The sequence below is a fragment of the Narcine bancroftii genome, chromosome 4, assembly GCF_036971445.1.
Source record: "Narcine bancroftii isolate sNarBan1 chromosome 4, sNarBan1.hap1, whole genome shotgun sequence".
NCBI lineage: Eukaryota > Metazoa > Chordata > Chondrichthyes > Torpediniformes > Narcinidae > Narcine > Narcine bancroftii.
Window position 1 is genome coordinate 202,009,557 of NC_091472.1, and position 16,007 is coordinate 202,025,563.

At 43.4% G+C, this 16,007-nt stretch overlaps 1 protein-coding gene across 3 annotated transcripts in view; it reads right to left on the reverse strand.

Moving 5' to 3' along the window:
* LOC138761467 (phospholipase A2, minor isoenzyme-like) overlaps nt 1-16,007 on the reverse strand; it is a 63,089-nt gene that overhangs the window by 16,678 nt on the left and 30,404 nt on the right. The window contains exon 1 of one of the 3 annotated variants that reach the window (XM_069933663.1): nt 15,088-15,183. The exons of 1 other annotated variant lie outside the window; for it this stretch is intronic. Coding sequence is in view for 1 of the 2 variants with exons in the window: in XM_069933662.1 (XP_069789763.1) it covers nt 6,155-6,188 (34 nt within the window). In the remaining variant the exon portion in view is untranslated. Of the gene's footprint in view, nt 1-6,154; nt 6,228-15,087; nt 15,184-16,007 lie in introns of those variants that run through there. One more of the 3 variants, XM_069933662.1, reaches the window with a different exon arrangement.

The window sequence follows — 16,007 nt, forward strand, 5'->3', positions numbered from 1 at the left end:
TGTGATCATGTTGTTCTGTAATATAATCCATAATCTGTAGCTATACACCCCTTTTCTTATTAGTTTTAATAATAAAAAGGGAAAAAATCTCCCTACTAATCTACCCCTCCCTCTAAACAAGGTTATCTGCATATATTGTAAATTTGAATTGAACAACGGCCCCCAGATACCAGGCAGATAATCCTCGGAGCATCTGCCCCACTTACATCCTCTGATTATGACAATAATTTATGAATGGGCCCCACATCTTATCAAATTCGGACTTTGCATCTTTAATATTAGATCTATTTCTTTCCATATTTAAATAAGACATGATATCATGTAACCATTGAATGTGAATGGGTGAAACACTATCTTTCCATTTCATCAGAATTGCTCGCCTGGCTATCAACGAAGCAAAAGCTAAGATTCTCTTCTGGGTTGAGGACAAAGATATATCCTCTTCTAGAGAAAAAGCAAATAAAGCAATCAAAGGGTAAAGTTCTAATTTAGTCTTTAAGAATTGTTGATAAAGTTTGGATAATATCTTTCCAAGAATGTTCTAAGTTCAGATACTCACAAAGCATGAATCAATGAAGCTTCATAAATTTTACACTTATCACAATATCAGGATAAAAATGAGATAATTTAACTTTAGAAATATGCACCACCTTAAATTGCAACAAACAATATCATGCACAAAATGAAGACTCATTGATCAAATTAAGAATCGTGTCCCAATCCTTGTCCGAGAATGCTTAATTCAAATCATGCTCCCAATCATTCTTAATCTTAGTCATTTGAGGCCATTCTTAAATCCATTAAATTATTATAAATATTTGATATTAATCCTCTATGAGAAAATGGCAAATTAAAAAATATATCAAGAATATTCGCTTCAGAGATTCAAGAAAAATCAGAAAGTTAGGACTGTACAAAATGCCTAATCTGTAAATATCTAAAAAGGTGCCTATTAGAAAGATTAAGTTTTGCTGATATTTGTTCAAAAGAAGCAAAATTATCTCAAATACAAAGATCTTTAAAACCTTTAATGCCTCAACTATACCATTCCTTAAAACTCATATCTAACAAAGAGGGTTGGAAAAGATGATTCATTACAATAGGAATGGCAAGAGAAAAACTGGGTTAACCAAAACATTTCCTAAATTATGTCCATATTCTTAATCTATGCCTCGTTTTTGGGTTCTTAATCAATTTTTAAAAAAAAATAAAAGGCAAAAATGAACCTAAAATAGCCAACACAGATATCTTTTTAGAAAAATTCAATCCCATTTCTACCAGTAAAGAGTGGTCAGGTAACTTACTAAAATATAACAATAAGAATAAATTACTATTATTGGCCGCCTAATAATAGAATCTAAAGTTTGGTAGTGATAATCCCCATTTCTTTTAGTCTTTTGGAGATGACCCTTATTTATACGAGGTTATTTTCCTTGCCATAAATACGACGAGATAATCAAATCCATTTTTGGCCTACTCCTGTTCCTACTTCCTATGTTTCTATGTTCCTATGTAATCAAAAAAGGATTTAGGAATAAAAATTGGTAAAGATTAAAAAAATTTAGGTGGAATATTCACCTTGACCGATTGATGCGTCCAATCATTGTAACAGATAAAGGTGACCATCCCGATAATAGTTACTTTAATATGATTACATAATAACAAAAAATTTTCTCTCTCTAAATTTTTGTTCCTAGTAATTATAATCCCCAAATATCTAAATTGGCCTTTCACTATCTTGAAAGGAACATTAGAGTATAATCTGCTATGCCTCTTAAACCCTCCGCTCTTCCACTTTGTTTCAGAACCTTTGGCACTTGTTTGTCGTGAGAATAGAGATTTTACAGGGATTAATAGAATTGGAGTAGAGCATAACGTTTCTCTAGATCAGAGGCTCCCAACCTTTTTTTATGCCCCACAACCCTAAAAATTTTAATATGTTCTCACACCCCTTAAAGTAATAATTTATTTAAGAATAAAGGTGAAGGTGATCAAAACAAATTTGTATAATCAATTTTTAATAATATATAAACAAAAATGAAACATATGGAAAAGAAAAAATATTACAATAAATTAAAAGTTGCATAAACCCTACAAAAAAATTAAATTTTCATCCATGCATGAAATTTCTTTAAAAAAATTAACGAACTAATGTTCAAATGTTCATAAGCCAATTTAAATTTAATGACTGTTTTGTTCCTGTTTATTGCTTGAGTTTTTCAAAACGTGGCACTTTGTTGCTGATAGCAAACCAAATGTCTGCCTGTGCACCCAAGCGATTTCTAGATTTTGTCTTGATTGACAAAAGGGCACTCAATCGTCACAAATGGGATGACCACAGTTAATGCTTTTTTACAAAGTCTTGGAAACATGTCCATTGCCGAACACCAATATTCTTCCAAAGTTTTGCTTTCAAACTGCATTTCAAGAACACGATTTGTGTGCAGTTCAATAAGATCTTCCTTCAGCTCTTCATCATCCAACATATTGTCGAAAATGAAGGAGTATGGATTTATAAAAAAAAACTGAAATGTTATCTCACACCCCCTGGAATGCTATCTTGCACCCCTGGTTGGGAAATCCTGCTCTAGATGTTCTTTATCTCAAATCCTGAAGGTGCTATACCAATTACATTAACTTTATTTGCTCAATTTAATCAGTTTAAAGGCTATAAATTAAATTTGCATAAGAACAAACTATTACCCCTAAGTGGGTCCTTTTCAGATACTCCTTTGGCTCCTAATATACCTGGCGAAACCCTTAAGATTTTCCTGCCAAATGAACCTCATGTCTTCTTTTATCCTTCCTGATTTCTTTCTTGAGGTTTATCTTATATTTTTATACTCCTCAAGAACCTCATTTGCTCCATGTTACCTATACATGCTATATACCTCTCTCTTCTTCTGAACTAGATTCCAAATATCCCTCAAAAACCAAGGATCCCTATACCTGCTAACCTTGCCTTTAATCCTGATGGGAACATACAAACTCTGTACTCTCAAAATTTCAGCCTTGAAGCTCCTCCACTTACCTCGCACATCCTTGCCTGAAAACAACATCCCATTCTAGATCCTTTCTCATTTCTTCAAAATTGGCCTTTCTCCAGTTTAGAATCTTAACCTGAGGCCCAGACCATCTTTCTTCATAATTAACTTGAAACTAATGGCATTATGATCACTGGACCCAAAATGTTCCCCAACACATACTTCAGTCACCTGTCCTTCTCGATCCCAAATAGGAGATCCAGTATTGGACTCTCTATATATTGATTTAGAAAATTTTCCTCCCATCCAGCCCTTTTACAGTAGTGGGGAGTACCAGTCAATATGCGGAAAGTTAAAGTCACCTATTATCACAACTTTGTTTCCCGCTATCTCTCCACAGATTTTCTCTTCCAACTCTCATTCTTTATTGTCTATAATACAACTCCATGAGTGTGGTCATACCTTTCCTGTTCCTCAGCTCCACTCATGTAGCCTCAGTAGATGAGTCCTCTGGTCTGTCCTGCCTGAGCACAGTTTTGATATTTTCCCTGACGAGCAATGCCACTCCTCTCCCTTTCATCTCCCCATTCTATTGTGTCTAAAGCAAAGGAATCCCGGAACATTGAGCTGCCAGTCCTGCCCCTCCTGAAACCAAGTTTCACTAAATTCCATGTGCCAATCCATGCTTGTCTGCCTTACGTCCAATACTTCTTGCATTGAAATAGATTGAGAACATTTCCACTACGTACAACCCATTGACGTCTAGCGGTGCATGCAATTTTTACATCATATTTTCATCTGCTCTGGCCCTCTGGTTTGCCCTGAAAATCTAGTTTAGACCCATCAGAGCAGCCATAGCAAACCTTCCCACAAGGATATTAGCCCCCCCCCCCTTCAGTTCAGATGCAAACCCTACCATCAGAACAGGTCTCACCTTCCCTAATCAATGATCCAGAAGCCTGAAGCCCTCCCTCCTGCACCACGTCTTTAGCCACATATTAAGCTGCATCATCCTCCTATTTCTAACCTCACTGGCACGTGATAGAAAGTGATTATTCTCCACAGAGTGAGAACTTCAAGACTGAATTACAACTTAGACTGAATGTTAACAAAAATAGATGTTCTCTTAAGTCATAATCCAGGTTGACTTGAACTTCATCTGCAGAGCCTAAAAATGTAAGGATTTAAATATTGCATTTTATCACACCACAGTAAATTCAATTTTGTGTCAAACCTCTGTAGGTTATGTTTAAAGGAAATAATAATTGCTTAACATTGAATGGTGAATATATCTATTAAAGTAATAGACAAGGCTATGTTGGTGAATAAAGTAATTTCTGATAGTAAATAAATTGACAAGTATACCTTTAATAATCTTTATACCTACTAAGAAAGACAGTGATAACAATTTGCCATTATGATAGAAAAAGTCCAAAATTGACTGACAGGACAACAGCAAAAGTAACATGGTGACCCAACTCTTGATCAAGAAAAGGTTTGTGGCAGGGCTATAAGAAGGGAGGGAGTTAGGCAGTCAGGGAAGATTAGGAAAGAAACGTGGGCCTGGGTAACAAAGGGTCCAAGCAAGAGGAAAGAGTGACTCCAAGGTGTGGAGTCAGATGACTGGAGAATTTGGCCAGGGAAGATCTGGGGATGAAGGTAGCCAAAGAGACTGAAGGAGAAAACTATGAAGGGATTTAAGTAGGATAAGAACTACAAATTGAAGTCATGGGGGAAGAGATGAGCAGAATTGGTTTCAGGTGAGAAAAGGTGTTAAATAAGGTGGAAAATGGAAGTTGAGCTGAAGACTGAGGAGATGGTCAGGGCTGGAAGTGACAAAGCCTGAGAGCTGAGGGAAAGGAATGGGACATCTGATTCTGTGCAAGTAAGAAACAGACTCTTCAAGACCCTGAGACAAAGCATTTGCCCAAACTCCACGTAGAGATTCATAGAAAATAGATTTGAAAGGTGACAATTTGCAAACACTTAATAACTGTAGAAATTTTATAACTAGTAACAAAATTTGTGTTGGTCATGTTTATTATTATTTGGAAGCATATTTATATATGGATTACCATTTCATCATTCCCCATTTTGATCTGCTTAGTCTCCATCATCCCCTGAATACCATCCTCTTCCTGCACCGATGTTTATTAATGCTGTTTAATTCACAACACATGGAATATATTGAATAAGTAGTATCTGACACACATGCAAAATCTAGGATCCAAATGTTATTTGTGCATCTTCTGGGTCTTGCAAAGACTAACTCCCTGTAGTGTATTCTAGACCTGGTCTCATAAAGAACATAAGAAATAGGAGCAGGAGTCGGCCATCCGGCCCATCAAGCCTGCTCCTCCATTCAATGTGATCGTGGCTGATCTGATGATAGATTCATCTCCACCCACCTGCCTTTTCCCCATATCCCTTAATTCTCTAAATCTATCTAAACTTATCTTAAATATATTTACTGAGATCACCTCCACTGATTCAATGGGAAGCAAATTCACCACCATCTGGGAAAACCAGTTTCTCCTCATCTCTGCCCTAAATCTACTACCATGGACCTTGAGACTACGTCCCCTAGTTCTAGCCTCCCCAGCAATGGGAACAACTTACCTACCTCTACCTTATCTATGCCTTCCATAAGTTTATTCATTTCTATAAAATCTCCTCTCATTTTTCTAAGTTCCATTGCGTACAGTCCCAGACGACTCGATCTCTCCTCATAGACTCCTTTGTGTTTATTCTACTCCTGATTCTCAGGAACTAACGCTGGCACACACGTGGTCTTTACAACTCCAGGCATAATTGAATTTTGATCAGTGTCACCCTCTGAGATTTTTGTTCATGATTTATTTTGTGGTTTTTGATACCATACTGAATGGGCACAGGATTGTTTGGACTCAAATAGCATTAGCAACTGTCCTACTTTAAATTAAACTCTCCTGACTTCACAAACTCAGGTAATGTTTACAAGTCATCATTCTATGTTACAAACCTGTTTCTTTTATTTCTGGAAAGCTCTCACTGCAACAATCAGCAATGAAAAATCCCAACAACACTAATTCCACTATTTTACCTAGTCATGCTTGAAGGAACTTAATCTATAAAAGACAGCACTGTAATCCATCTGCTCACTATAATAGGCATTCATTCCTTACACATACCTGCAAGCAACACAACCAGAAGAAAAGTTCTCATGTTTACTTCTATTCCAGTTGCATGTCTGAGCTTCCTATTTCTAACATATTTATACCTGAGGTTTGGCCTTGAGAGTGTAAACTCTGATGTGAAAAAGTTACAGATGGACTTTTCACAAATTAATGTGGAAAGTTTCATAGCTGTTTCACAAACTCTGATAACAAAAAATACCAGATTGGACAATATGGATTTTTTAAAATAGTTTCCTGATTTCTTTAATGTTTCAAGTCCAAAGCAAATCTAAGTGATTGGAATTAATCCAAGAACTGACGGTCAGATATTGTGGGGCAAGAGGTTGGTGACGCTGGACAAAAGCCATTAGGATCATGGTGCACACTCATGAAGTGTTTGTTTTGGCTGAACTAGGATGCACCCAAAAATTTGTTCTCCCGCTTCAAGTCTGGAGATTTGAGTCTGGCAGCTTCATCATTCCTCAAAGTAAAAGAAACCAGCATAAAACTCATCACTTAAAGGGCAGGTGGTGAGGGGAAGGGAAAAGAGAGGCTCAGCATCTCACTGACAGCCATGACACATACAGATTTAATCACATCTCTGTGATGGGACATGGTAATGCAGGTGGGGACCTCATTGGACTGCTTAGGCTGGCCTGGTAACTCCTCCCCATAGTTTCCCAATAAAGGCTGAGAGCCCTAGTTTCCTCCCTCAATACCAGCCTTCAATCTGGGCCAGATGCATGTAGTTATGTGCTGGATGCTTCAGGACATTAAAGCTTTTGACCACATGCTTCGTGTCTGCGCGTGGTCACTGATTGAGCTACAATTTAATGTCTTCATTACTTTGCCATGGACAAGGTGATACGAATGGAGAAGCTGGAGACTGACCCCAAGGAACCAGAGGCCTCCGTTACTTTCGAGATGCGGCTACACTGTCTGAAGGCCTTCATGAGGTGCCATGAAATCTCAGCCGATGGTGATAAGTATGATCTGCTTTTCTCATTAGTGGGCCACCGAACCAACCAAATAATACGGGACTGTGGAAAATACGACAACACGATGGCCCTCCTGCGACAGCAACATGGGCCCCCACGAACTTGATGTATGACTGCTATTTACTGGACACCCGACAGCAGGGCCCTGGTGAGTCTGTCGATTACTTTGTTAGGGCCATGAGGGAGCTGGGATGAACCTGCAGACACAAAGATGTAACAGCCACAGCCTACCAAGAAGATCTCATCCATGTTGTGTTAATGGCTGGTTTCCTTTCCAACCACATCCATGAGCAACTCCTGGAGAAGGGCGACTGGACTCTCCAGGAAGTCATACGGCTGGCTCGATTGTTAGAAACAGCCCAAAGGAACACTGAGGCCTATTCGGCAAACCATGCGGCTGCTGAATGGGGAGCATGGGCACCGCCAGCTGGTGACTTGGGGACCCTGACTGTCATTTCACCCACTGAGCCCATGAGGTGCAACAGCTGTGGCTAAGCCTAACACCTGAGAAAGTACTGCCCGGCCTGTAGCGTAACCTGTTCGAACAGCTGGAGAAAGGGGCACTATGCTCAGGTATGCCATTCTAAAACCCGTTCCAGCAGCACCGCGTGCGGGCCGCAATCCACATCACCATCTTGGCTCAACCCTCTTCAGGTGTCACTTTCGGTAGCCGAGAACCGAACGGTGGGAACAGGAGACCAACGACACAGGATGACATGACGTCTAGCGTCTCTTCCAAACCACACATTGTGCAATCCATGGGGGGGGGGGGGCATCTTCGAGATTCCCAGGGCAGCCATCTTGGAAGCAGCTGTCCCAACATTACAGCAGCAGTGACTCAGACGATGAGTTGACACTGGCCTCCATCGTGCTGGACCAGAACAGACCACACCAACTGGCGCAATGATGGACTGAGGTAATTGGTCACACCACGGGCTGCCTATTCGACATGGGGAAAACTGAGAGCTTTATACACCCGGGCACGGTCCAACATTATTCCTTTGCGATGTCCCCTGACAAGTGTAGGGTAGTGTTGGCATCCAAGTCCCGCTCCACGGAAATTCGTGGGTGCTGCACTGTGACCCGAACCATTAAGGGCATGAAGTATAAAGACTTTAAACTGCTAGTAATGCCCCACCACTGAATGCCAGTCTTACTGGGGCTAGGTTTCCAGTGTCAGCTTAAGAGTGTGCTGATGCAGTTTGATGGGCCCCACCCTCCCTTTACGGTCAGAAATAACAAATTCCTGGAGGGCTTGCCCTCCCTCCCAAACGCGGCCAATCACACACCATAACACCATAACACCATCTAGGGAAACCAACCTGCAGGCTGGCTACCCTCCAGGTCCCTCCTCGCTAACCACCCCCCATTCCAGAACTTTACCCCTGACTGCAAACTTGTCGCCATGAAAAGCAGGCGATACACCCATTGGGGATAGGGAGTTCATAAAAGCGAAAGTGGGGTGGCTACTAGTGGAGGGTATCATAGAACCCAGTAACAGCCCCTGGAGGGCACGGGTGGTGATGGTTAAGAGTTGGGAGAAGCACTGGATCGTCATCGATTATAACCAGGTTCACTCTATTGGACGCTTACATCCTCCCCTGCATAGCTGACATGGTGAACGAGATCGCCCAGTTCCAGGTCTTCTCCTCAAGTCAGCATACCACCAGATCCTGATTCACCAGAAGACCATCCACACATGGCATTCAAGGCCAACAGTTGCCTCTACCACTTTCTGCGGGTCCCATTCGGCCTCACGAACAGAGTGTCGATGTTCCAAAGGAAAGTGGATTGCTTGGCAGATGACAATAAATTAAGAGTCACGTATCCATATTTGGATAATGCCACCGTCTGTGGCTGTACCCAAGAGGAACACGATGAGAACCTGCAAATGTTTCTGGGCTCTGCAAGAACCCTGAACTTAACATACAATCAGAAAAAGTGTGTGTTTAGCACCACGCAGTTGGCCATACTGGATTATGTGGTGGAGCATGGTGTCATTGCCCCTAATCCCGAGCACATGTGCCCCCGTTGGAGCTCACACTGCCTTAGAACCCCAAAGCTTTAAAAAGGTGCCTGGGGTTCTTCTCATACTATGCCCAGTGGATCCCCAACTATGCAGACAAAGCCCACCCTCTGGTGAAAACTACCACCTTTCCTCCATCAGTGGAGGCCTATGAGGCATCCGAGGGCATTATGGGGGAGATTGCCAAGGCAGCCATGCACGCCATTGATGAATCCATCCCTTTCCAATGCCTCTGATTTTGCCCTGGTCACAATGCCGAACCAAGCAGGCAGGCCCATAGCATTCTTTACCTGAACTCTCCAGGGCCTTGAACTCCAGCATTCAGACATTGGGAAGGAGGCACAAGCTATAGTGGAGTTTGTGTGCCACTGGAGGCACTATTTGGCTGGCAGACCCTTCATCCTGCTGACAGACCAGAGAGCCATCGCTTTTATGGTTAACAGTAAACAGTGGGGAAAAAAAAATCAAAAATGACAAAATCATGAGGTGGAGAATTGAGCTGTCCACCTTCAATTACGAGATCTTGTATCGGCCGGGGAAGCTCAACGAGCCACCCAATGCTCTGTCTAGCAGAACCTGCACCAGAGCACAAGTAGATCGCCTTCAAGCCCTCCACAATAGTCTCTGCCATTCCGGGGTCACCAAGCTCTACCACTTCGTAAGGCCCCGCAACCTCCCCTATTCGGTGGAGGAGATCAGGGAGCTGACCCATAACGGCTTGGTCTGCGCAGAGTACAAGCTGCACTTCTACCGGCTGGAGAGAGCTCAGCTGATCAAGGTCACTTGCCCCTTTGAACGGCACTGTATGGACTTCATGAGTCCCCTCCTGTCCACAAACAGGAACGTGCAGTTCCTTAATATCGTGGACGAGTACACCCGCTTCCCATTGCAAACCCCTGCCCAGATATGACCACACCCATGGTCATTAAAGCCCTCTTCATTTTGTTCAGATACTCCGTCACATTCACAGTGGCAGGGGTCCTCATTCATGAGTGAGGAGTTGTGTCAATATTTCCTTTTCAAAGGTATAGCCACAAGCAGAACCACCAGCTACAACCCCCGCGGGAACGGACAGGTGGAAAGGGAGAACGGCACTATCTGGAGGACAATCTTCTTGGCCCTCAAGTCAAAAGGAATGTCCATCTCCCAGTAGCAAGAGGTCTTCCCAGAAGCGCTACATGCCACCAGATCCCTACTCTGTATGGCCATGAGCACGACCCCACATGAGAAACTGTTCTTCCCTAGGAGGTCGGAGTCTGGAACCCTGCTGCTGGCCTGGCTGACAACCTCTGGGCAGGTGCTTCTCCGCAGACATGTTAGGATCCACAAGGAAGACCAGCTGTTCGAAGAACTGCACCTCTTGCATACAGTACCCAGATGGGTGAGAAGACACAGTGTCCATCTGGGACATGGCTTGGGCAGGGGCCCTAGCACAGGATGTCCAAACAGAAGCCCTCGTCAGTGACCAATCCAGGTATCATCCAAATAAATGTTCTCTTACCTCCACCACTACCCCTCAGGCCCCCACCCCCAATACCCTTGGAACCTGCAGTGGAACAACTGGCATTCCCACCCCCACCTCAGAACCAGTTCACATGGCCATAGCTCAGTCTCTGTTCACTCAGCTCGGCAGACGCATTGCCGCACCACAGGAGCCATTGACAACACCACCAGTGCTGTGGCGATCGCAGTGGCAGATAAAGCCACCACACCGGCTGAATCTATGAACTGGTATAGACTGCATGACCGGAAGTAATGGACACTGTCCCACTTCACCCTGCAGGACTTTATCCAAAAGGAAGGGGTGAATGTGGTGGAGTATGGTAATACCTCTGACCTGGTAACTTCTCCCTGTAGTTTCCCAATAAAGGTTGAGAGCCCTAGTCAATACCAGCCTTGGATCCGGGCCAGAAGCATGTCATTGTATGCTGGAGGTTTCAGGACATTAAAGCCTTTGACCACATGCTTCATGTGTGTGTGTGGTTATTGATTGTGCTATAAACTCCATAAACTCATCATCCACACCTAGATAGGGGAGAGGAGACACCATTCGTTCGACCATCTTCGGGAAGAGGAGCCGAGTCTGATTGTGGTCTAATAGTCAGAGTCATACAACTTTTCTTCCCAGTGGCTGTGTAGCTATTCTGTGTGTAGATTCGCTGCATCTGGAGGTACAGTGGGTGTGAAGTTCACTTCCTGATAATTCCAACTCCGAGGGAAATTCAGGGAGCAGCATCCCCATGTCCTTCTCTGTCCTCATTAAAGCCAGGATGGAACAAGTATTCTCCTCAAATTTGAAGGCCCTCAGAAATTATGCTTCATGATGACTCACAAACTATGAGCTAATCAGCAGGTCTACACAGAACCAAAGCCAGTGAGGACTGATAGCATCAAGATTGCATCATGGCCTCAACATTTTTCCTAACCTTTCTTACTCAGTCATGTCCCTCATGTTCAAAAACTTACCATGGAGTGGAGCTCATCCTCAGAACTAATAGTAGCCTAATCAACTTAGTGTGACTACACTCCAGAATTACAGTCACCTTCATCCTTGGTAGTTCAGTTGCAGTACCTAGATACTGGTGCATGCTTCGAGGCCAAGTTCCAAGCTATGGCCAATGTTGGCCTATGTTCACTCGTAGACTGACTGCAATGAGTGCTGGCCAATCAGTAGATGATATTCTGAGCAGGACCAATCTAAGCAGGACCAAATTTTATCTCAAGAAACCACTGAGAAAAGCTGCAGCCCAATCCCAAGCAAGGAATCCAAGACTCTTCCTGATCTGAATTGATCAGGTTCCCCATGCCAGAACAATCTTGCTTTGCAAGTGAAAGAAGGTCTTTGCTGAAAGTTTTTCAGCTGTGGGAGTAGATATGAGTATTATCAGAGTATAGGATCTGTGTCTTGTTTAAACAGACTGGTTAGCATCTGTTCATTTTCAGGGATCTGCACCATGAATGAGAATGAAGAAGAGAGAGAGAGAACTAAACTGCTTGCAGGAGAGATGAGGGCAAAAGTGACTTCAATTGGTCTAATTTACTGTGAAGACATCATGTTTAGTTCATCAAACTGGATTTCATTATAAATTGTAAGCCTCATTTCTTTGCTTTAAATAAAATTAGGCTTCTGAGGAGCTTGAAGATGAACATGTATTTGTATGTGAGTGGGGTCCACCAGTGAGGAAGAACAAGCTTGCTGGACCTGGGATTATCAGCACAGCGATGTTCCTCATCCAACAACTCTGACGCTCTGTCCTGATAGTTTTCTGGACAGTGGGAAGGTCGTTCGGGAATGAGGAGGTGGGATTTGAATTTCAGCCCTCCGGTCTTGGCGGAAATGAAATAGAATTGCACAGAGTTTGCAGCACAACACCAGTTCTTTTAGCCCCACACTTCTCCATTTCAGCACTCCTTGGACCCTCTTCATCTGACCCCAGCAGTACATTCTTCCATTGCCTTCTCCCTCAGGTCCTTATTCAGAGACTTCCTAAATGCAGTCTCCTGCAACAAGAATTGGTCACATTCTGCCTTGGATGGGTGTGTCTCAAGTAACCTGACACAAGTGTCAGGTTATGACTATCTCCAGCAAGAGTAAGTCCAACCACCTCTTCCAACCTTCAGTGGTATTTCCATCACTAAGTCCTCCACATTCAACATCCTGGGGAGATATCCACACTAACACTGTGGCTACAAGACCAGCACAGAGGCCAGGTTTCCTGAGGTGAATAATGAGGAAGCATACAGGAGGGAGATAGATCAGCTCTTTGAGTGGGGTCACGCCAACAATCTTGTGCTTAATGTTAGCAAAACCAAAGAGATGATTGTGGACTTCAGGAGGAAGTCAAGGGAACACGACACAGTCCTCATCGAGTACTCAGTAGTGGAGAGGATCAAGAACTTCAAATTCCTGGGTGTCAACATCTCTGAGGATCTGTCCTGGAGCTTCCACGTTGATGTAATCATGAATAACGCTCACCAACGGCTATACTTGGTGAGGTGTTTGAGGAGATTCGGTATGTCACCGCGGTCTCTCAAAAACTTCTACAGGTGTACCGAGGAGAGCCTTCTGGCTGGTTACTACACTGCCTGGTATGGAGGTGCCAAATCAGGACAAGAAAAACTCCAGAGGGTTGTTAACTTGGTCTGTGACATCTCAAGCACCAGACCACTCCATCGAGGACATCTACACGAGGCAGTGTCTCAAAAAAGCCCGCACCACCCAGGTCATGCCCTCTTCACTCTGCTACCATTGGGGAAAAGGTGCAGGAGCCTAAAGACGAGTATTCAGCGGCACAAGGACAGCTTCTTCCCTGCTGCTATCAGATTCGTGAATAATCAATGAACCAAAGACACTGCCTTATTTTTCAAACACTAATTATTGTTGGAAGGTGGTTTATCTGAACGTTTGCTCTATGAAAGCTGCTGCAAAACAACAAATTTTGTGACTTGTTCATGACAATAAATTCTGATTCTGATTCACCTCTTCAGACACAAAGCCTTTCCAGAGTCTGCGAGGCACATCAAGAGCATAATGGAATATTCTCAATTTGCCCGGTTGTGTGCAGCTCTGAAAACTCTCAAACAGTTCAACCGCTAGACAAAAAAAAAAATCAATCATTGTAGTGAACTGGGAATTCACCACTGGTGTCTAAGGACTGGCTCCTCCCCCAACTCCATCCCCGCATATCCCGATATAAATCCTGGATCCCTGCCAAAACCACAGTTCAGTCCAAAGACCATGTGGGCTATTCTTACTGAATCAAAGCTTGTTGTACTCTCTCTGGTCTTGTGCTCTCAGTCATGCTACATTCCAAACACATTTTGTGCCATCGACAAGGTGTTCTGCCATAACTCACCAAGATTTCTTTGACAGAGCATCTCAAACTCTTTTGCCTGGAGGGTGATGGGAGCAAGCTCATGATAACAGTGACAAGTTCTCCTCCAAGTCAGATCCTCGCTTGACTTGGAAACATGCTGGCATTCTTTCTTTGTCAATGGCCCAAAATCGTAGGCTTTTTCAGGTGCATTCTACGCTAAGAATGCGCCTGAAGGAGCAGAAGTGGCCCTTTAGATTGGCAGCGTTTAAAGCGCATCGCTAGCCACCTGCACAGGATGCAGCTCTGAGCGCACACCGTCTCCTGCCCAGTGTCAGCTGCGATCAGCAGCCTGACCCTTTAACATCCGCTTTCAGCCAGCTGCATTGAGGTGGTTGGGGGAGCCACTGAGCTGAGCTTATTATCCCTCTCAGAGGAGGGTTACGTAGCTCACCTCAAGAGCGCCTCCTGCACATTCAGGTGGCCTCAAAACAGCCGCATATTGCCTAAACATGCGGCTTTACGTGCGGGGCAATTGGCCACCTGAAAATGCCTATTGATGCCATTGTAACATTATCCCCACAGGGCTGTAACTGTTTAAGGAGCAGGCTCACCAGAAGCCTGGTGTTAATTACACCTATTAAGCTCACTAAACTGTAGTGCTACCACTGTATTGTTTGTACTGTATGTATTGTGTGAGCTGGCCCACCCCCCCCACTCCTCCCGAACTTGTGACTCCTCCCTCCCAGAAATCCTCTTAAAAGCTGTTACACCCAAACTCCTCCCTCAGTACCTGCCTTGGAACCGGGCCAGCAACATGTGTGATGTTTTGATGTCTTAAGATGATTAAAGCCTATTAATCACAACTCCCTGTCTAATGTGGTTGAATCGATAGCGCTACACTAATAGAGTCCTACACAAGCTGAAACATTGTTGTTTCCACTTCATCAGACTTAGCCTGCAAATTATTTACTTCACTGCCTGTGGTAGCATGGTGGTTAAGTTACTGACTGCCAGCCAGGCCTCTAGGTCATTGATATCCAATGCCCCAAGGGCACAGAAATCTCAATTCAAGTAATTCAATAAATGTGGAATTTAAAAATAGCTAACCTCACTGACAGGAACAAACACATGTGTTAAAAAACAAACAGTTTCAATGATGTCCTTCAGAAGGAATTTATCATCCTCATCTGGTTTTAACAATCTTAACTGGTTCCACAGTTCAGTGATAACTCGAGAAAGAAAATAACAGGCCAGCAGCAACGCCCACATCCTGTAAGATAAGGGAAAGGGCAGTTACATCTTAATAACTGATTCTAACAATCTGTTGGTAATGATGTTCTGCAGCGATCAATTATCAGCCACAGTTTGCAACTGTACACAGATGGGTGGCGAGCATATCTCCTGACCAATGGAAGCATTAAGCTCCTGATTTGCTCCAGGTGCCAGTCACAGTGTTAATGGTCTTTGTTTCCATCTGCAATGATTCACATTCACAGCCATTAGTTGTGGCTAATTTTGGCAGTGATTTGCTTTATCTGAAGCCCCTTTCACACTTGCATCCCAGTAAATCGGCCGTTCAGTGTCCCGGGATAGGATGGGGGTTTGGCCTTTCACACAAGACCCCTCTTAACTGGGACACTGAACACTTTCACACTTGCAAGGGTTTATCCCCGGCGTTTGGTCTGTTCTACCTTTAATAGGAAGTGCCTGCAATGTAATTGCCCATTTCACACTTGCCTGATCTCAACGCCGGCATCTGCAGATGCCAGGGATTGTACTAGAGGTCGAGGCCGGCAATCCCCAGTGTGAGATGATGTCATCTGACACCAGCGTTGAGCTTTCACACTTGCCACTTTAAAGGCCAATTGGCATTCGATTCCTGGGATCACTGGCAAGTGTGAAAGGGACTTTCTATCATTGAGTTTCTATCATTGAATTTCTGAACCAAGTTTTTTGTTCTTTCATTATTTACAAAAGGATGGGCGGCAGGTGTGCAATATGTTTTTTAAAAATATTTCATTTATCAT